The 22,342-nt window shown below is 37.9% G+C and overlaps 1 protein-coding gene across 4 annotated transcripts in view; it reads right to left on the minus strand.

The window, feature by feature from the left end:
- Positions 1–21,584, minus strand: part of TRMT11 (tRNA methyltransferase 11 homolog) — a 64,563-nt gene extending 42,979 nt beyond the window's left edge. Inside the window, exons 1-6 of one of the 4 annotated variants that reach the window (XM_036872042.1) lie at positions 21,467–21,584; positions 6,712–6,777; positions 5,013–5,086; positions 1,364–1,445; positions 1,183–1,275; positions 810–944 (exon numbers count right to left, since the gene is read on the minus strand). In XM_036872042.1, the coding sequence (XP_036727937.1) occupies positions 810–944; positions 1,183–1,275; positions 1,364–1,445; positions 5,013–5,086; positions 6,712–6,777; positions 21,467–21,538 (522 nt within the window). In that variant the 5' untranslated portion in view covers positions 21,539–21,584. Of the gene's footprint in view, positions 1–809; positions 945–1,182; positions 1,276–1,363; positions 1,446–5,012; positions 5,087–6,711; positions 6,778–7,884; positions 7,916–14,589; positions 14,638–21,411 lie in introns of those variants that run through there. The other 3 variants (XM_036872044.1, XM_036872046.1, XM_036872043.1) reach the window with 3 other exon arrangements.
- Between the last annotated feature and the right edge of the window lie 758 nt (positions 21,585–22,342).

The following is a 22,342-nucleotide window of genomic DNA, read 5'->3' on the forward strand; positions in this document are numbered from 1 at the left end:
TTCCCATTTACTTTTGCTTTTCAAAGCAAATTTGAATTGAATTTGAATGCAATTATTCCAGGGCTTGGTGGTGAGCTCTAGCCACCTCTTTTTTTCTCCTAAATAACAATATTCTGTAACATAAGCCACAGCTTCCTGCCTCAGAGAAGTGGGCAGAACTGCTCTGCAGTAATTTCATTTCTCTTCAGAATGGAAACCTAGATCAGAGAGCTCCACAAATGAGAATCCTGCTATCACAGCACTCTGCCTTTTCTTGCTTTATAAAAAAGCAGTTCACACTTTCCAGTGAGTCTTAAGGCTACCTGGGCCCCATATCTAACAATCCTCTGCATTTCATCAGAATCTCTGGAAAAACAAACAAAACACACAACCACATATTTTCCACTGATTTTAATTCATACAGTAGTTCTGACTCTTCAGCTCCTTTAAAGTTTTACATATAAAGAGTCAAATCCAAAGGCCTACCACTTAGCATTTTTGCTTTTTTTGCAATTTTTATTGAAGTATAGTTGAATTACAATGTTAATTACCGCTGTACAGCGAAGTGATTCAGTTATACATATATATACATTCTTTTTCATATTCTTTTCCATTTTAGTTTATCACAGGATATTGAATATAGTTCCCTGTGCTATACAGTAGGACCTTGTTGTTTATCCATTCTATATATACCAGTTTGCATCTGCTAATCCCAAACTCCCACTCCTACCCTCTCCCACCCCTCTCCCCCTTGGCAACCACCAGTCTATTCTCTCTGTCTCTGATTTTGTTTCTGTTTCATAGAATAGGTAAAAAGAACACTTGCTTACCCATCTACCAAAATAGATATTATGTGGATTCTCAGGGATGCAGTTTGGGTCCAAACCATAATCCTCCAAAATAGAGAATATATGTTGTGGCTTCTTTAAATTCACTTTTCCTTCAAATGGCAGAAATTCAAGTGCCTAAAAAATAAAAGTAATTCTAATGTCCTATAAAAGTTTAAAAGAAAACATAGTGCTTATATAATAAAACCAATCTTGTAAGTCTGGTATCAGCACTAAATAAGACAAAACATGAAAAGTACTTAGCACATAATGTGGTACAAAAGAAGCACTTAGTAGACATTGCGGATATTATATATCAACAGTGGCTATATTACATTAATCTCATAGGTTTTTGGTTTTTGCTAAATTCACTTACATCTATCCGTTTGACTTTTTCTTCTTGTGTCAACGTTTTATTAAATGTGTGAATCTTTATTTTATATGTAGAATCTGAATGCAGAAATGGAACCTAAAATAAGAGCAGATAAATTCTTTAAGCTTAGTAATTCTACAGTATCTACAGATATGCTTACAGAAAACCACATTTCACTACACACCATCTTATCCACAGGGTAGTTTTTCAAAGAACTATACAGCTCCTCTGGAGACTTTCCATGACCCCATAGTTCAAATATAGACCTAGGAAATAAATGATTGACATTAACCTCAGTTAAAAAAAAAAAAGGGCTCATACAGTAATATGTAACAATTATTTCACTGGTTCTTTAATGCTTGCTCCACTAAAACAATTATTGCCTATGTTTTCTAAGCTATAAATGAGAAATATGCATCCTGGAAACAAATATAGCTTAAGTCTAAATTAACACAGAAGTTGAACTTTACACAGAAGAAGGAGAATTTATAAGTCAAGATTTTTTGAAGTTTTCATCATAATCATTTCATCATTTTTTAAAAATTTTTATTGGAGTATAGTTGATTTACAATGTTGTGCTATCACTTCAGCATTTTTTTTTTTTAAATTAATTAATTTATTTATATTTATTTTTGACTGTGTTGGGTCTTCACTTCTGTGTGAGGGCTTTCTCTAGTTGTGGCAAGTGGGGGCCACTCTTCATCGCGGTGCGCGGGCCTCTCACTATCGCGGCCTCTCTTGTTGCGGAGCACAGGCTCCAGACGCGCAGGCTCAGTAGTTGTGGCTCACGGGCCTAGTTGCTCCACGGCATGTGGGATCTTCCCAGACCAGGGCTCGAACCCGTGTCCCCTGCATTGGCAGGCGGATTCTCAACCACTGCGCCACCAGGGAAGCCCCCACTTCAGCATTTTTTAACTAGAACACAAATGATTCCATAAAATGACTTGTGATTTTAGTGAAACAGTAATAAAGGTGCAGGAAATTCAATCATTTCCATTGTCTTCTGAATAAAACAAAAGGAAAAATGACCAGATAAAAATGTTACCATTAATATTTAGCCATTATTTAATAACATTTAGTAATAATTACTTTTATGACTATTACAAAAACAAAATTCTTACTATGAAAAAATCTCAAGCGTCTATCAATTTCAAGGAACATAAAAAATTAAGCAAAATTTCATTGTAATCAATCAAACAATTCTTAGAATTAGTTATAATGGAACTTGATCTATGTATTAGCACAATTTTGTGCATCTGAATTCAACTACTTTATGATTGTAAGTAATGCTGCCGTTAGGACTGAGTATACTATCTTCTGAAAATGAATTCCTCCCTTCCCTTGTAATGAATTATAGAAAAAGGGCCTCTACAGTAATACTACCCTTACTTAGCTAAGTAAGAGCTAACAATATAACTCAAAGTACCAGGGACTGTTCCAAGGCCATTTAATATTAATTCACATATTCCTCACAGGAATCCTATTAGGGAGCTGCCAGTATCATCATCCATTTAACCAATGAGGAAACTGAGGCACAGAAAGATTAAATAACTCTCTCAGGTCATACAGCAATTGGTGAAGCTAAGATTCAAACCCAATCCATCTGACTCCAGAATCCATACACTGCTTCTCAGATATAAATATGCAAAAAGACAGGAACTCCAGGCCATTCAGGAAAGGCACAGACAATTCCATAAATCATAATTATCCCTAATGAACCATTATACAGTAATTTATAGGAACTAATGCTTGTAGTGATAACCTAGAATCAGTAAAAATGAAATAATACTCCCTACCCTCTTTTTCAGAAAGAATTTATATAACATTAATAAATTTATATTTAAATGGCAAAATAAAAATATTAGATATATAACATCATAAGCTTCAGTTATAATTGGAACACTGGAGTAACACCTTTTGTGATTTAGATTTCAGAGTAAATGGTTTTCATATATATGACTGCACTATTATGATCCCTATTTTAGAGATTATAAAACTTATATGAATTGCCACATCTCATGGGTGCTATATAAATAAGCATGGATGTCAAGTTACTAATATAACATCAATATGACCTAAAATATTTCACTGATTATAGCAGTAATAATGAAACCTTCTGACAAATAGAAATGCTTTAAGAAACTATGCTTTGAGGGAAGAAGGGTAATAGAATGGGGAAAGATACACAAGGAGCACCAATGGTTTCTGTCATGGTTTTATTTCTTTAAAAAAAAAAAAAAGCTGTGGCAAATATCTCAAAATGTTGAGATCTAACAAGGTAGGTACCTAGGTGTTTGTTGTATATCACTGCTTGTGATATGTTCAAAATAGTCCATGTTAAAAATAAGTCAAATAAAATCAACTTTCAATCCCTATTCTACCACAAAAAAATTTGAATTTAAGTTAGCTTTGAATGCACAGTTCTAAAAGTCTATTAGTTCCAGAACAATTAATGCTACAATTAGAACTGTAAATTTTATCCTCTGAAAATGAATTCCCCCATTTCTATTAAATTTATAGAGAGAAGGCCTCTGCAGTAATACTGTTCTTACTTGGTTATCACTTAAGGTATAACCATAGCTATGCAAAATATACAGAGACTAAAATGCAGCCAGGGACATTATTTCATAATGTTATACAACTATTACACAACTATTTATTGTACCATTACTCAAATACATTCATCAGAAGATATGAGTTTTGAAGGAAGTATACAAGTTCTGGTTCTCAAGTAGCTATTTTAAACCTATAAGCTTTATCTTTGGAATTCAAACACTTCTTAGAGCCATAAATTTTAATACGCTAATGTAAAGTAATAATTATTCAAAGGATAAGTTTCTTAGTTCTGTTTCCGCTTTCTAGTCATTTTTATTGACTAAGTAAGACCCATCAACAAGCCTCAATTTATGAGATTAGATTCAGCACTGCAGCTAGTTTTCAATAAGATAAATTTAATATGGGGGTTGTAGTCTATTCAATAATATAGCAATTATATACTATGCTATAAAGTATTGCTAACCATGCTAACAAAACTAGATATATATAAGTTCTTATTTGCACTGCATTATTAAATATTGTAATTTCTAAGCAAAAAGAAGTTTTCAGAAATGTTTGGGGGCAGGGGGGCATGTAAAAAAAAAAGCAACTCAAGAATAACATAAGTTGTTCAGTTTTCAAAATGGTAGCTAAAAATGCAGTTTAATTTTCAAACCCAAAGATAGAATTTTCCAACAATAAAAAAAAATGAAAGAAAGAAAAGAAATGAAAAAAGAACAGATACTAATGATAAAAGCTAGAAAACACTCAGGCAGGATAAATGAGGATGACATCATTATATTAATCCATATCAAGATATGATAATCAGAGTTCCTCTAACAAATAAAACAGAAAACATACTTTATGGTAGTCCTCATTTTTTGTCATCTTACACTTCACCAATCTGTTCATCTAACTAAAAACCATCTATAAGAAAAACATTTTTAGGTTTTCAATACGTTGGTTATAATTAAATGTGGCATTTATCCTATGTAATAACATAGCATTTACATCTTATACCATATGCTTGCTTAATGTAGAAGTTTAAAAAAATTATTCTAAATCAAGTGTTTCTGCATTTCACCACTGAAATTCTCTCACCCTCAGTTTCAGCAGATAACTCTCCTCTGTTCTCCTACCACCATCCAGTGGCAAATACATGTAACTACAAGCTAAGCTGAGCTCCCCCAACAATCAACCCCTTCTACCTTCTGCCAACATAAGCAAAAAGTAGGACAGAGTAGTTATGAGAAGTCTGGTTTACACTCATGCAGGAGGACACTATAAGTTTTTCTTACTTGGCACACACTGTCCGTTTCATTAAGTTTCTGGCAATATCTTCAGAGGGGATGCTAAGAATCCAAAAAGGAGACTGAAAGAAACAACAATATATGGTTTTATGGCCTCATATGCTTTCGTTTAAGAAGTCAATAAGGAGAGATTCCTATCTGCTACTTTTATGTAAGAATATCTGATTTGACACTAACCAAAATAAAAATTGCTCCAATAGTAAAAAAAAAAAAAAAAAAAAGTAAATTATTTTAATAGGTAACCTGTTAAGATAATACAGTACAATATCAGAACACTTTTATAAATGACTGTATAAATGAAAACATCAGCAAATTTAAGGATATTTAAACTTCACGTTAATTTTGTATTTGCTCTTATATAGTTTGATCAAGAATTAATAAATATTTTACCCCAAAGTATAATTTCAGAATTTTTTGTTGTTGCTAATTATTTCTTATAACACAGCTATTTTATTTTTAACTACTAAGTAATGTATTTCTTTGAATGATCCCTTTTTTTCTAGGTAGTTGTGGCCACCCGAGGGGGTGGGAAACATAGTTATTGTCTCTGCAATAACTATGATGGAAAATTATACATTATTAAATTATCATTTATTTTTATTATTTTATCTAAGGAAAAAAGTTCCAAGTGCATCAGCGGGTTTTAATACCCAAGATTATAGGCACTTCTGTGCTCCACCCAGATAACCACTTGCCAGAATGCAGCAAAATGTAGCAGGATCCTAACCTCAGTTTAACACCCTCACCCAATTATATCCATACTCTCCCTCTTTTCCTCCTCCCTCAATAAGTGAAATTCATTCAGGAGTACAAGTCCAACACCAGGGGACTTTCAACTTAAGTTCTCTCATCTTTTGTGAAAAGTCCTCCCTGCCACACCCAGCCTTTATTCCAATATTTACACTACCCTACAGAAAAATTCAAAATAATCCAAACAGGAAAAAAGATGGTCATCTTAGTATTATTTTTATTAGGAAAAATTTTAAAGCAAACTGAATGAAATGAAATCATTAGATAAATTACAGTAGAGCTAATCGATGGAAAATATTACACAGCCCTGTTAATAATGAAAGCTATGCAGAAATATGTGCCTATATTAATGCTATCAAATGAAAAAGAGATGCAGAAGTTCACTGGTAGCATTACAACTGAGGGGAAAAAACGTATATGAAAAAAGACTAGAAAGCAGTATCCCCAAATTATAAGTCACGTCAAGGAAGAAGAATTGTGAGTGATTTTTCCTTTTTCTATTTTCCAAACTCCTCTAATACACTGATAAACTGTCAAATACAAAATATATAAATAAACTCACAATCTCACACATGCACAATTACAAATTTTAAAATGAGTACCAATATAAGCCTGAAATTCAGCTAAATTCTAAATTCTAATTATACCTCATCAATAGAAGACAGCCCTTTTCCCAATGAAGCGACACATATAAATTATGGGATAACTGTTGAACTACAATTTTAAAACTAATAAAATAAGTGAATACTGGAAATAAATCTAACTTTCCAAAACCAAAATTTCTCCAAAATATCCTTTTTATTCAATTGCCCCTAAAAACAGACACAAGTAACCATAAAAATATAAATTTAAGATTTTCAGTTCTTCTCTTCAAATCCAAGGTTCTATTTATAAGGATACTACACATGGTCTAATGAAAAATACAAATTCAACTTACCTTTCCATAAGTTTCCTGACTACTGGTGAACTGACCTCCAAAAAGTGAAAGCAGAGACTTTATTTCCTATATTGAAAATATCAGAGAGAGAATACATTTTAACACAGGGAACTTAAAATCTATTAAGATGCAGTTATAACACACACACACACATGCACACACACACACACACACACACACACAAAGAGCGGATTATCTACCTAATGTATTTAAATGTCAATACCAGACAAATTACAACTCTGGGTTCTAAAAAAATTTTACAGTCATAATCATGGTAAGTAATTTCTAAGAAATTTTAGAAAAAAAAAAAAAAAAAGCGTTGCCAAAAAACTTTGAGAAAATGCCCTGATTTTTAAAAGGAAAAAGCAGATTATAAAAACAATAGATTAGTAAATCTGACAATGGATCAATACAAATAAATTAGATGATTTGAGGATGTTCAGAAAAGAAATAACATGTTTGTAATGATGTTTAGAATTCCTGTGTCTTCCCTTTGAATATTAATATCATAAACATTTTCTTCCTTGGCATCAGGATTACAAATTTTTCAGTAGGAAACAATATACTTTATGTTGGACATTTAGGTGTTTTCAATTTTATCAGTTTAAAACAAAGGTAAATACTTATTTTCACAAATATATGGCTTTTTCCATTTGAGATTGTTTCTTTAAGGTAGCATTACTATACTCAGAGATGTGAAAAATTTTATGGCTTCTTAGAGTATATGTGGCCAAAAACACTTTTTTTTTTTTAACATCTTTATTGGAGTGTAATTGCTTTACAATGGTGTGTTAGTTTCTGCTGTGTAACAAAGTGAATCACCTATACATATACATATATCCCCATATCCCCTCCTTCTTGCATCCCCCTCCCACCCTCCCTATCCCACCCCTCTAGGTGGACACAAAGCACAGAGCTGATCTCCCTGTGCTATGCAGCTGCTTCCCACTAGCTATCTATTTTACATTTGGTAGTCTATATATGTCCATGCCACTCTCTCACTTCGTCCCAGCATACCCCTCCCCCTCCCCATGTCCTCAATTCCATTCTCTACATCTGCGTCTTTATTCCTGTCCTGCCCCTAGGTTCTTCAGAACCTTTTTTTTTTTTTTTTTTTTAGATTCCATATATATGTGTTAGCATACGGTATTTCTTTTTCTCTTTCTGACTTACTTCACTCTGTATGACAGACTCTAGGTCCATCCATGTCACAACAAGTAACTCAATTTTCTTTCTTTTTATGGCTGAGTAATATTCCATTGTGTCACATCTTCTTTATCCATTCATCTGTCAATGGACACTTAGGTTGCTTCCATGTCCTGGCTATTGTAAATAGAGCTGCAATGAACGCTGTGGTACATGATCCTTTTTGGATTATGGTTTTCTCAAGGTATATGCCCAGTAGTGGGATTGCTGGGTTGTATGGTAGTTCTATTTTTAGTTTTTTAAGGAACCTCCATACTGTTCTCCATAGTGGCTGAATCAATTTACATTCCCACCAACAGTGCAAGAGGGTTCCCTTTTCTCCACACCCTCTAAAGCATTTATTGTTTGTAGATTTTTTGATGATGGCCATTTTGACCGGTGTGGGGTGATACCTCATGGTACTTTTGATTTGCATTTTGCTACTGATTACTGATGTTGAGCATCCTTTCATGTGTTTGTTGGCAATCTGTATATTTTCTTTGGAGAAATGTCTATTTAGGTCTTCTGCCCATTTTTGGATTGGGTTGCTTGCTTTTTTGATGTTGAGCTGCATGAGCTGCTTGTATATTTTGGAGATTAATCCGTTGTCCGTTGCTTCGTTTGCAAATATTTTCTCCCATTCTGAGGGTTGTCTTCTTGTCTTGTTTATGGTTTCCTTTGCTGTGCAGAAGCTTTTAAGTTTCATTAGATCCCATTTGTTTATTTTTGTTTTTATTTCCATTTCTCTAGGAGGTGGGTCAAAAAGGATCTTGCTGTGATCTACATCATGGAGTGCTCTGCCTATGTTATCTTCTAAGAGTTGTATAGTGCCTGGCCTTACATTTAGGTCTTTAATCCATTTTGAGTTTATTTTTGTGTATGCTGTTAGGGAGCATTCTAATTTCATTCTTTTACATGTAGCTCTCCAGTTTTCCCAGCACCACTTATTGAAGAGGCTGTCTTTTCTCCATTGTATAGTCTTGCCACCTTTATCAAAGATAAGATGACCATATGTGCGTGGGTTTATTCATCTCTGGGCTTTCTATCCTGTTCCATTGATCTATATTTCTATTTTTGTGCCAGTACCATATTGTCTGGATTACTGTAGCTTTGCAGTATAGTCTGAAGTCAGGGAGCCTGATTCCTCCAGCTCCATTTTTCTTTCTCAAGATTGCCTTGGCTATTTGGGGTCTTTTGTGTTTCCATACAAATTGTGAAATTTTTTGTTCTAGTTCTGTGAAAAATGCCATTGGTAGTTTGATAGGGAGTGCATTGAATCTGTAGATTGCTGTGGGTAGTATAGTCATTTTCAAAATGTTGATTCTTCCAATCCAAGAACATGGTATATCTCTCCATCTGTGTGTATCATCTTTAATTTCTTTCATCAGTGTCTTATAGTTTTCTGCATACAAGTCTTTTGTCTCCTTAGGTAGGTTTATTCCTAGGTATTTTATTCTTTTTGTTGCAGTGGTAAATGGGAGTGTTCCCTTAATTTCTCTTTCAGATTTTTCATCAATAGTGTATAGGAATGCAAGAGATTTCTGTGCATTAATTTTGTATCCTGCTACTTTACCAAATTCATTGATTAGCTCTAATAGCTTTCTGGTAGCATCTTTAGGATTCTCTATGTATACTATCATGTCATCTGCAAACAGTGACAGCTTTACTTCTTCTTTTCCGATTTGGATTCCTTTTATTTCTTTTTCTTCTCTGACTGCTGTGGCTAAAACTTCCAAAACTATGTTGAATAATAGTGGTGAGAGTGGGCAACTTTGCCTTGTTCCTGATCTTAGTGGAAATAATTTCAGTTTTTCACCATTGAGAACAATGTTGGCTGTGGGTTTGTCATATATGGCCTTTATTATGTTGAGGTAAGTTCCCTCTTTGCCTGCTTTCTGGAGGGTTTTATCATAAATGGGTGTTGAATTTTCTCGAAAGCTTTTTCTGCATCTATTGAGATGATCATATAGTTTTTATTCTTCAATTTGTTAATATGGTGTATCACATTGATTGATTTGCGTATATTGAAGAATCCTTGCATTCCTGGGATAAACCCCACTTGATCATGGTGTATGACCCTTTTAATGTGCTGTTGGATTCTGTTTGCTGGTATTTTTGTTGAGGATTTTTGCATCTATGTCCATCAGTGATATTGGCCTGTAGTTTTCTTTTTTTGTGGCATCTCTGTCTGGTTTTGGTATCAGGGTGATGGTGGCCTCGTAGAATGAGTTTGGGAGTGTTCCTCCGTCTGCTATATTTTGGAAGAGTTTGAGAAGGATAGGTATTAGCTCTTCTCTAAATGTTTGATAGAATTTGCTGGTGAATCCATCTGGTCCTGGGCTTTTGTTTGTTGGAAGATTTTTAATCACAGTTTCAATTTCAGTGCTTGTGATTGGTCTGTTTATATTTTCTATTTCTTCCTGGTTCAATTTCAGAAGGTTGTGCTTTCTAAGAGTTTGTCCATTTCTTCCAGGTTGTCCATTTTATTGCCATATAGTTGCTTGTAGTAATCTCTCATGATCCTTTGAATTTCTGTAGTGTCAGTTGTTACTTCTCCTTTTTCATTTCTAATTCTGTTGATTTGAGTCTTCTCCCTTTTTTTCTAGATGAGTCTGGCTAATGGTTTATCAATTTTGTTTATCTTCTCAAAGAACCAGCTTTTAGGATTAATTATCTTTGCTATCATTTCCTTCATTTCTTTTTCATCTATTTCTGGTCTGATATTTATGATTTCGTTCCTTCTGCTAACTTTGGGGTTTTCTTGTTCTTCTTTCTCTAATTGCTTTAGGCGTAAGGTTAGGTTATTTATTTGAGATGTTTCTTGTTACTTGAGGTAGGATTGTATTGCTATAAACTTCCCTCTTAGAACTGCTTTTGCTTCATCCCATAGGTTTTGGGTCATCGTGTTTTCATTGTCATTTATTTCTAGGTATTTTTTGATTTCTTCTTTGATTTCTTCAGTAATCTCTTGGTTACTTAGTAGTGTATTGTTTAGCCTCCATGTGTTAGTATATTTTACAGATTTTTTCCTGTAATTGATATCTAGTCTCATGGCGCTGTGGTCAGAAAAGATACTTGATACGATTTCAATTTTCTTAAATTTACCAAGGCTTGATTTGTGACCCAACATATGATCTATCCTGGAGAATGTTCCATGAGCACTTGAGAAGAAAGTGTTATCTGCTGTTTTTTAGATGGAATGTCCTATAAATATCAATTAAGTCCATCTTGTTTAATGTATCATTTCAAGCTTTTGTTTCCTTATTTATTTTCATTTTGGATGATCTGTCCATTGGTGAAAGTGGAGTGTTAAAGTCCCCTTCTGTGATTGTGTTACTGTCGATTTCCTCTTTTATGGCTCTTAGCATTTGCCTTATGTATTGAGGTGCTCCTATGTTGAGTGCATAAATATTTACAATTGTTATATCTTCTTCTTGGATTGATCCCTTGATCATTATGTAGTGTCCTTCTTTGTCTCTTGTAACATTCTTTATTTTAAAGTCTATTTTGTCTGATATGAGAATTGCTACTCCAGCTTTCTTTTGATTTCCATTCCCATGGAATATCTTTTTCTATCCCCTCACTTTCAGTCTGTATGTGTCCCTAGTTCTGAAGTGGGTCTCTTGTAGACAGCATATGTACAGGTCTTGTTTTTGTAACCATTCAGCCAGTCTATGTCTTTTGGTTGGAGCATTTAATCCATTTACATTTAAAGTAGTTATCAATATATATGTTTCTATTACCATTTTCTTAATTGTTTTGGGTTTGTTATTGTAAGTCTTTTCCTTCTGTTGTGTTTCCAGCCTAGAGAAGTTCCTTTAGCATTTGTTGTAAAGCTGGTTTGGTGGTGCTGAATTCTCTTAGCTTTTGCTTGTCTGTAAAAGTTTTAATTTCTCCATCGAATCTGAATGAGATCCTTGCTGGGTAGAGTAATCTTGGTTGTAGGTTTTTCCCTTTCATCACTTTAAATATGTCCTGCAACTCCCTTCCGGCTTGCAGAGTTTCTGCTGAAAGATCAGCTGTTAACCTTATGGGAATTCCCTTGTATGTTTATTGTTGCTTTTCCCTTGCTGCTTTTAATATTTTTTCTTTGTATTTAATTTTTGATAGTTTGATTAATATGTGTCTTGGAGTGTTTCTCCTTGGGTTTATCCTGTATGGGACTCTGTGCTACCTGGACTTGACTATTTCCTTACCCATATTAGGGAAGTTTTCAACTATAATCTCTTCAAATACTTTCTCAGTCCATTTTTTTGTCTCTTCTTCTTCTGGGACCCCTATAATTCGAATGTTGGTGCGTTTAATGTTGTCTCAGAGGTTTCTGAGACTGTCCTCAATTCTTTTCATTCTTTTTTCTTTATTCTGCTCTGTGGTAGTTATTTCCACTGTTTTATATTCCAGGTCACTTACCCGTTCTTCTGCCTCAGTTATTCTGCTATTGACTCCTTCTAGAGAATTTTTAATTTTATTTATTGTGTTGTTCATCATTGTTTGTTTGCTCTTTAGTTCTTCTAGGTCCTTGTTAAACGTTTCTTGTATTTTCTCCATTCTATTTCCAAGATTTTGGATCATCTTTACTATTATTACTCTGAATTCTTTTTCAGGTAGACTGCTTATTTCCTCTTCATTTGTTTGGTCTGGTGGGTTTTTACCTTGCTCCTTCATCTGCTGTGTGCTTCTTTGTCTTCTCATTTTGCTTAACTTACTGTGTTTGGGGTCTCCTTTTCGCAAGCTGCAGGTTCGTAATTCCCGTTGTTTTTGGTGTCTGCTCCCAGTGGGTAAGGTTGGTTCAGAAGGTTGTGTAGGCTTCCTGGTGGAGGGAACTGGTGCCTGTGTTCTGGTGGATGAGGCTGGATCTTTTCTTTCTGGTGGGTGGGACCACATCCAGTGGTGTTTTCAGGTGTCTGTGAACTTATTATGATTTTAGGCAGCCTCTCTGCTAAAGGTGGGTTTGTGTTCCTGTCTTGCTAGTTTTTTGGCATAGGGTGTCCAGCACTGTAGCTTGCTGGTCGTTCAGTGGAGCTGGGTCTTAGCGTTGAGATGGCCATCTCTGGGAGAGCTTCTGCCGTTTGATATTACGTGGGGCCGGGACATCTCTGGTGGTCCAATGTCCTTAACTCGGCTCTCCCACTTCCGAGGCTCAGGACTGACACCCGGCCAGAGCACCAAGACTCTGTCAGCCACACGGCTCAGAAGAAAAGGGAGAAAAAAAAAGAAAGAAAGAAAGGAAAAAATAAAATAAAATAAAGTTATTAAAATAGAAAAAAATTATTAAAAATAAAAGAGCAATAAAAAAAAAGAAAGAAAGAAGAGAGCAACCAAACCAAAAAGAAATCCACCAATGATAACAAGCACTAAAAACTACAGTAAAAAAAAAAGACATTCAGAGCCCTAGGACAAATGGCAAAAGCCAAGCTATACAGTCAAAATCACACAAAGAATCATACACATACACACTCACAAAAAGAGAAAAAGGAAAAAAATATATATATATAAAAAATTTAAAAAGGAAGAGAACAACCAAATCAATAAACAAATCTACCAATGATAATAAGCTCTAAATACTAAACTAAGATAAACATAAAACCAGAAACAAATTAGATGCAGAAAGCAAACCCCAAGTCTACAGTTGCTCCCAAAGTCCACCGCCTCAATTTTGGCATGATTCGTTGTCTATTCAGGTATTCCAGAGATGCAGGGTACATCAAATTGATTGTGGAGATTTAATCCGCTGCTTCTGAGTCTGCTGGGAGAGATTTCCCTTTCTCCTCTTTGTTTGCACACCTCCTGGGGTTCAGCTTTAGATTTGGCCCGTGTCTGCATGTAGGTCGCCTGAGGGCATCTGTTCTCCACCCAGACAGGACAGGGTTAAAGGAGCAGCTGATCTGGGGGCTCTGGCTCACTCAGGCCGGAGGGAGGGAGGGGTACAGAATGCGGGGTGAGCCTGCAGCAGCAGAGGCCAGCATGACGTTGCACCAGCCTGAGGCGTGCCGTGTGTTCTCACAGGGAAGTTGTCCCTGGATTATGGGACCCTGGCAGTGGCAGGCTGCACAGGCTCCCGGGAGGGGAGGTGTGGATAGTGACCTGTGCTTGTACACAGGCTTCTTGGTGGCTGCAGCAGCAGCCTTAGTGTTTCATGCCCATCTCTGGTGTCCGCACTGATAGCCATGGCTCACGCCCGTCTCTGGAGCTCATTTAGGCGGTGCTCTGAATCCCCTCTCCTCGCGCACCCCAAAACAATGGTCTCTTTCCTCTTAAGCAGGTCCAGACTCTTTCCCGGACTCCCTTCCGGCTAGCTGTGGCACACTAGCCCCCTTCCTAGGCTGTGTTCAGGCAGCCAACCCCAGTCCTCTCCCTGGGGTCTGACCTCCGAAGCCTGAACCTCAACTCCCAGCCCCCACCCACCCCGGGGGTGAGCTGACAAGCCTCTCGGGCTGGTGAGTGCTAGTCGGCACCAACCCTCTGTGTGGGAATCTCTCCACTTTACCCTCTGCACCCCTGTTGCTGCACTCTCTTCTGTGGCTCCGAAGCTTCCCCCTCACCACCCCCATCTCTGCCAGTGAAGGGGCTTCCTAGTGTGTGGAAACATTTCCTCCTTCACAGCTCCCTCCCAGAGGGGCAGGTCCCATCCCTATTCTTTTCTGTTTTTTCTTTTTTCTTTTGCTCTACCCAGGTATGTGGGGAGTTTCTTGCCTTTTGGGAAGTCTGAGGTCTTCTGCCAGCATTCAGTAGGTGTTCTGTAGGAGTTGTTCCACATGTAGATGTAATTTTGATGTATTTGTGGGAAGGAAGGTGATCTCCACGTCTACTCCTCCGTCATCTTGAAGCCACTCCCAAAATACTTTCTTAAAGGACTGTTCTAAATTATAAGGTCAGAGTATCAATTTGCCTTCACTACTGCTCACTTGGATGTTGTACTGTTTTTGTTAATTAAGTAGATTAAAAAATAGTACTTTTAACTTGTTATTTTAATTTTTTGATTACTAGCACAGAAAATAATTTTTACTATATTTGTTTACAAGCTGTATTTGGAACCATTCTTTTTCTAGAAACTAAAATCATTAGTAATATATTAATTTATGATTAAAAGACTAAAAGAGGAATAATAGAATTTTACCAAATGTCAGGAGTCCCTTTAGAGATTAACTCTGCTGTCTTGTCCAGTTAATTAGATGAATAAATATATGTTAAATTAAAAAAAAGAAAAGTGATGAACTAGGGAGCATCACTGTGGATTCATTATGTACAAGTTATGGTATGTTAACCTCCTTTCTGGATAAAATTACAGAACTAGAAAGAGAATACAAAAGCTACTTTAAAACATCAGGTATGCAAACTGAAATCTGTTCAGATAGTACATATAGTCTACGAAGCAATCACTGTGTACTGATAAACACAGGATGATTATACAAACTTTATGATTTATACTACTAACAAATTTTGCCTCCCCAAATAACATAAAGCAGGTAGAATCCCACTCCTCTGTATAGGTCTTACAGAGGAGTAAACCTAATGAGAGATAAGTGTCCCCACTGCGGGGTGCCTACAATCCCCTTTCATCCCAACTAGGGGAAGGAACGTTTAACACCAAGCCCACCATGAGCCACAGCCACCATGAGAGAATGTACACCCAGACCATGAAAGTCCTCTCCCTCATGACCAAGAAGAATGGGAGCTTTGAACAACTAGTACCTTCTCTGTTTTCCCTTTTGTCTATGCAACAAATCATTTTTTTAATCCCTGGCATTAGAAGGTGCTGAAATCAGTTGAATCACATGGACAGACCAAGAACTAGCACAGACTATCAGTAAATCACTGAAGGTAGTCCAAAAGTCATTTTGCAACATGGGTGACACAAATTTGAATAGGAGGCATCACTGGACCTCAGAGTCAGACCACAATTTGTTCTTCAGTTCTTCCAAATAGCAGCTGTGTGATTTTTTGTTTTTTTACAAGAAGCTTAACTCCTTTGACCCTCAGTTCCCCAACCTATAAAACAGGAATCGGCTACCTCACGAGGTAAGGTCTGTAAAGAATGGAGCAAAGAACCTAGGCTGTTATTAAAGGAATCAAGCTGATGATGACCAACACTATCCTTGAAGTCCAGTGAGTCAAGAAATCAAGCGAGACTGACAAAGTTATAATACTTAAAAGAAAAAAATGAAGTTATAGATTGTCTCTTGACCTAGAATGATTATTGTTCATTCTGTATTAAACCATATTATGAAATCAGCTTTACATTTAAAACAGGAAAGCTTGCTGCTCTTGGAATACATTGTTAGAAATTAGCAACAGGTTAAAGCACAAAGGTTCTAAGAGGTTTTTTTAAAAAGTGAGGATTATTGGAAATTTTATGGCATAGGATTAGCACCATTACCTAAAATCTAAGCAATGATTTAAAAGTGAAAGTAAATGATAATCCAAGTTTCAAATTTAAAAGCAAAACACATATTAAACTACAACATCAACCTACTTGGAAAAATCAAAACACAAGATTTTTATTCATCATATGGCAAATTCACTTTCCAGTTGAGAATCTTTTTACATCAGGAACAGAAGAATTTATATTAGACATTGGATATAAAAATATGGCATGATCTGATGCATACCTGATGCATTAATTCACATGAGCTTTTCAGTTCTTTAGCCACTTTCATCCATTTAGTTTGCTTCAGAACCAGCAATAAAACCCAGGGCTCTGAACTTTACTTTTAGTATAATAAGGCAGCTGCCAACTAAAACTGGCCCTGATTAACTGCATAGAGGTAAAACCATACCACATTTGCACTCAATCTTTCATTTTAAATCATAAAGGCAGCTACTCATTATAGCTTTCCTGCCTAGCAGTTCTCATACAGTAGATGGGTCCAAAAGTGTAGACTGTCCTTTTGATTGCCTTCCCTAAGAGATCCTATTTCACTCAATTCAATATTTATTAAACAACTAATATATGCAAGGCACTGAGCTATGTAAAGATAAATATATATTTATCCTGAGGGAGCTTAAGCTCTACTAGAACTAACATTTAATCCAGTAACTGAAAAGTGAGGTGTACAACAGTGAGTGCCCTTAAAGAAGCAAAGAAATATTGTACCAGAGTACAAAGGAAGAAAAGATTACTTCAGTTTTAGAAGAAAAGTTTCAATGGAAACTCACTTAAGCCCTGAAACACAGGGAGAATCTGTACAGAGAGAGGACTTTCACTTCCAATGATGGCAAACTAGGTGATTCAGATTAAGCCTCCTGCTGAAAAGAATTTAAAAAAAACCCTGACTTCTGCTTGAAGGCATCAAGAGATTACAAGAGGGTGGCTTCCCTGGTGGCGCAGTGGTTGAGAGTCTGCCTGCCAATGCAGGGGACACGGGTTCGAGCCCTGGTCCGGGAAGATCCCACATGCCGCGGAGCAACTAAGCCCGTGCGCCACAACTACTGAGCCTGCGCATCTGGAGCCGTGCTCCGCAAAGAGAGGCCGTGACAGTGAGAGGCCCGCGCACCGCGATGAAGAGTGGTCCCCGCTCGCCACAACTGGAGAAAGCCCTCGCACAGAAACGAAGAACCAACACAGCCAAAAATAAATAAATAATAATAATAATAATAAAAAGAGATTACAAGAATTACCAAGCCAAGATCCAGGAGAGGACAGAAATCTCAAGGTGCAGCCACTCTCTCCCTGGGACATTTACCAATTCCAAAAGCAGCTGTGAGGGTGGACAGCCCTTTTGACAGCTTAATGGAGCTAGAGGAACAAAAAGAGTATAGGGCCAACAATGAGAAGGAAAGGAAGTTTGATAAACTACCCAGTTTAGATTGGCATCCCCAAAAGCTACACACACTAGCAGTATGTGCAAATCAGAACAGAAACAGAACTTAATGGCTGAAAACGAGTTCAAGTGATCCTAGTGTGTTAATGCTCCTATAGTCTTCAAGAGGATTTACATCATCCTAGCCCTCAATTATTTTTTCAAATAAATTTTCAAATATATCTGGCATATATTCAACAAACATCCAGCACACATATGAAAAAGAACCAAGAGAAACAATACATAAAAGAAACAGACCCACAGGACCCCTTTTTTCAATTACATACTTTAACATAACTGTGCTTTCTATATTGAAGGGGATAAAAGACAAAATTTAGAATTTTAGTAGAGGATTAAAAAAAAAGGAAATAGCATATTTGAAAAAGAATCAAGTAAAAAATATAAACCTAAAATAAACAAATATGTGGGCAAATCTAAATGAATATTGACTATATAAAATAGGTAAAATGAAGAGTGGGATAGGAAAGACCCAAACAAGAGGGCATCATTCAGGGAATAATGGGGAAGTCTATTTTGGCTGCACTGTTTCTGGGAGGAGGGGGTGGAAGGGTACAGAGGAGAAAACCATGCAACCGCAGGCCTTGAATGCCAGACTAGAGTTTCAGCCTTGGGACAATGGAGAAAGAAAAGAGGGCTGAGCTTTTGGAAGATTAAACTGGCACAGGGGAAAGATACTAAGAAGAATTTAAGAAAGAAAAAACAGGTAAAACCAGCGAAGACTAGGGATGCTATTTTTAAGACTGCAGCCTAACCACTCCATTTTCCCTGCATTATCTGACTATAGGCACTCACCCTCCTTGGCTTCTCTCTAATTCCACCCCAGTATCCTCTAAGTGGTATCCTTTCTCTTGTACTCCAGAGCTATCTTTGTAAAACACAAGCGCAGTGGTTGAGAATCTGCCTGCCAATGCAGGGGATACGGGTTTGAGCCCTGGTCTGGGAAGATCCCACATGCCGTGGAGCAACTAGGCCCGTAAGCCACAAGTACTGAGCCTGCGCGTCTGGAGCCTGTGCTCCACACCAAGAGAGGCCGCGACAGTGAGAGGCCTGTGCACCGCGATGAAGAGTGGCCCCTGCTCACCACAACTAGAGAAAGCCCTCGCACAGAAACGAAGACCCAACACAGCCAAAAATAAATAAATAAATAAATTTTTTAAAAAAACAAACACAAATGATCGCTAGTCACTTAGTGATTTAAAAAGAAAAAATGTTTATCACTTTCTGGCTTAAAAAGGAAAAAAAAAAGTCAATGGCTCTCCATTAAATCTAAAACAAAATCCAAATTCCTTCCAATGGTTTCATAACACTCCAAAATCTGGATCCTACCCACCTCTCTAGCCTCAGTGCCCATTACTTCATCCTCCTTCCCCTCACATCTCACACACAAACCACCATAATCAACCATCCCTTTGTGCCTCTACACTTGCTTTCGTTTCTCACTGAAATAGACTTTCTGGTCCTCTTCATCCCCAGAATATCTCCCTTATCAATTAAGATCTAATTAAAATATTACTTCTTCCATGAAACTCTATGTCCTTGCACCCCATCTTATCAACGCACCTGCCCAGCAACACATTAGTCCCGAATCAATGCCACAATCTTCCTTCAAAACTCCTAAGGCCAGTGAGTTGAACACAACTGAAGAAAATCACAGAATCTTGGCACAATTACAAATACATGCTCTTCACCCTCAGCTGGGTTTTCAGCCTCGCTCTAACACCTGAGTTCTTCTCTACTCAACTGTTGTAGCTCATCAGCTCCCTCTTTGCTCTCAATGATTATTTCAGATTTTACTATTTTTCTCAATTTCTCCATTCAATCGCTTGGTCCCCCATCTTTCAAGAAATAACCTTGACTCATTCATTACCTAGAAAACAGGCCCTCAGGCAACTATCCGCACCCATCTTAAGCCTCCTCTGCCCACGCTCCCCTTCTACTGAAAGGCCAACACCTCCCACTGTGTCCTTATATCCATTTTCCCCTTCCCTTCAGCCTACAAACATGCCAATTTCTCCAAGAGGGATAGGGATCCTCCCTTGACTCTAGGGCCCCCTCAAACTGTTAACCAATCTCTTACTTTCCCTTCTTATGTTAAGAGCAGTCTATCTCCCCTTCCTCATTTTCCAGTGACCACTAAACCAAGCAATCTGGCTTCTTCGCCTAAAACTACACAACCACTCTAGCAAAATCCTAAAACTTTACCCTTTTGATTGTTATGGTCTCACATACTTCCTATTCTGACACTTGCCTATCTTCTTCATGACCTCCTTTTCCCAATTCCCCTTAATATCAATGCTTCCAAGTACCTGCATTTGGCCCACCACTCTTTTGAAGCTATGCTTTCTCTGAATAATTTCATTTTCTCTCCTAGAGTTCATATACAGAAGACTCCCAAACATTAATTACCAGTACATGCAGCTCTATTAACATCTGTCCATACTCATATTCACTGTCTCCTGGTCATCTCCATTTGATGTTACACAAGCATAACAAATTCAGCATAACCAAAATTTAAATCATACAGCTGCCTGTGCTCTCTATTTTAAGTGGAAACACCCTTATATCTATCCCAGGAATCATCCTTGATTGGTCCCTCTTGCCCCCACCTTCAATCAATCATTAAGCCCTGATGATTTGATCACCTAAATATTTCCCCAGTCTATTCCATCCTCTTACCCCCTGCTCTAGTTCAGGCCTTCTTAATTTATTAACAAGACTATTCCAACAGACTCAACTCCTAACTCCTTATTCCTCTCAAATCCATCCTCCGTACTGCAGCCAAAGTGATTTCTTTAAAAAAAAATCTGATTCTGTCACTTCCTTAAAATTCTTCAATAAAGTCCCCTTCTAAGATCCAGAGTATTTAAGGCTTTGCATTTTCTGAACCCTACCCTCCTCTCCTGCTCTCTTCTTGTCATTCTTTGCTACATATTTGGTAATCCAGAAATAATGAATAGCTTGTAATTCTAATTTACTTATGTCTCTCCTTGGCCTGGCTAACTCCTACTCTTCTTTTAGGTTACAGTTCAAGTGTCATGCCGTCCTGGAAGCCATCTTAATGGCCAACATCACCCACCCCTCAGGGGGATCATATTTCCCTTCTATATGCTGCTATTTCCCTACCTATCACTGCACTTACCAACGTTATTTCATAGTGCTATGTTTATGCATCTGCTCACCCCTTAGCCTAAACAGTAAACTCCTTGAAGACAGAAACTTTGTCATCGTTATATCCCCAGCGTCCAGAATATTCGATTACAGGTACTCTGAAAATGTTTCTTGAATGAATAAATAAAACAATTTCCCCAACTTTTCCATCATCTAACCCTACCACCCACCATCACCACCACTACGCCAACCCCCACGAAACCTGACCCGCATATTCGACACTTAAAACACTACCCTGAGTACTTCTGTCTGCTGTCTCTATTCTCTAGATGAAGAGCTCCAGGAGGGAGAGGACCGGTCATATTCACCTGCCTGACTCCGGTATCTGGCACATGGGCTGAAGAATGAATGAAAATGCTTAGCAAGGCTGAGAGGCTGTCTCGGACTTCTCTCTCACACCCTACGCAGAGCTCAGACCAATCCCAGGGGCCGAGGGACTGGGGGGACGCGTGATCCCCCCGACAAGCACAGACCCCCAATGCCCGCGGGCTCGGACTGCGTGGGTCGCCTCCGCCCGCACACCAACCTCCACTCCGCCGTCCTCTCCAGAAGAAAGAGGTGGAGGTCACTGCGGCGCTTACCGGCAGGCGGAACTCCAGGTGCTCCTGTGCCATGAGCAGAAGATACCGGTTCACGGCTCCCGGCAGCGCCATCGCATCAGCCCACGGCGCGCCTGCGCCACCGAAGGTGTCTCACTCTTTTCTTCCCCTACAGACCGCTTCCGCTAAGGCGGAGCCTGAGGAGCCAGAAGCGGAAGTGGGGAGAGTCGGTGCTGTCCGAAGGTTCCCGGCTTGCGGGGTATGAGCCCCGCAGCTCCAGGAGAAGTTTCCTTCGCTGCCGGGTGCGTTCTGTTTGAGGTCCCGATGTACCAGGAGCTGGTGTGAGAAGCTGTGTTGTGTTCAAGAGCAGGTTGCGAGGAGACAGTGTAGTTCCCATGATCCTCCACCTGGAATGTACTTTTAACTTCCCCTACAACTCCTGAAATTCTAGGTCTTCGAAACTGAACTGAAATTTCTGTTTTTTCCCTGCAGACTTCTCTAACCACTCCAGGCTTTGGGGACTGACTTAGCTGGACTTAGCTATACTTATTGAAGTATAGTTGATTTACAATGTTGTGTTAGTTTCTGAGGTACGGCAAAGTGATTCAGTTATACATATATATATATTCTTTTTCATATTCTTTTCCATTATGGTTTATTACAGGATATTGAATATAGTTCCCTGTGCTCTTAAGTAGGACCTTGCTGTTTATCCATTCTATATATACTAGTTTGCATCTGCAGTTTTTTCAAAAACTTGTATTGGAAGGGGCAAAGAGGTTCAAAGTCTGTCTTCTGGAAAGATCCAAAGCTCCATCTGCCCACCAAGGCAGATCTCTTAGAGACCTGGCTCCTCTTGTGAGATTACTATTGTGTAAGCATTGGAGCCTCTGGTATAGGCTGCTGCTTATTAAAAAA

Source organism: Balaenoptera musculus, chromosome 12 (genome assembly GCF_009873245.2).
Source record: "Balaenoptera musculus isolate JJ_BM4_2016_0621 chromosome 12, mBalMus1.pri.v3, whole genome shotgun sequence".
Classification (NCBI taxonomy): Eukaryota; Metazoa; Chordata; class Mammalia; order Artiodactyla; family Balaenopteridae; genus Balaenoptera; species Balaenoptera musculus.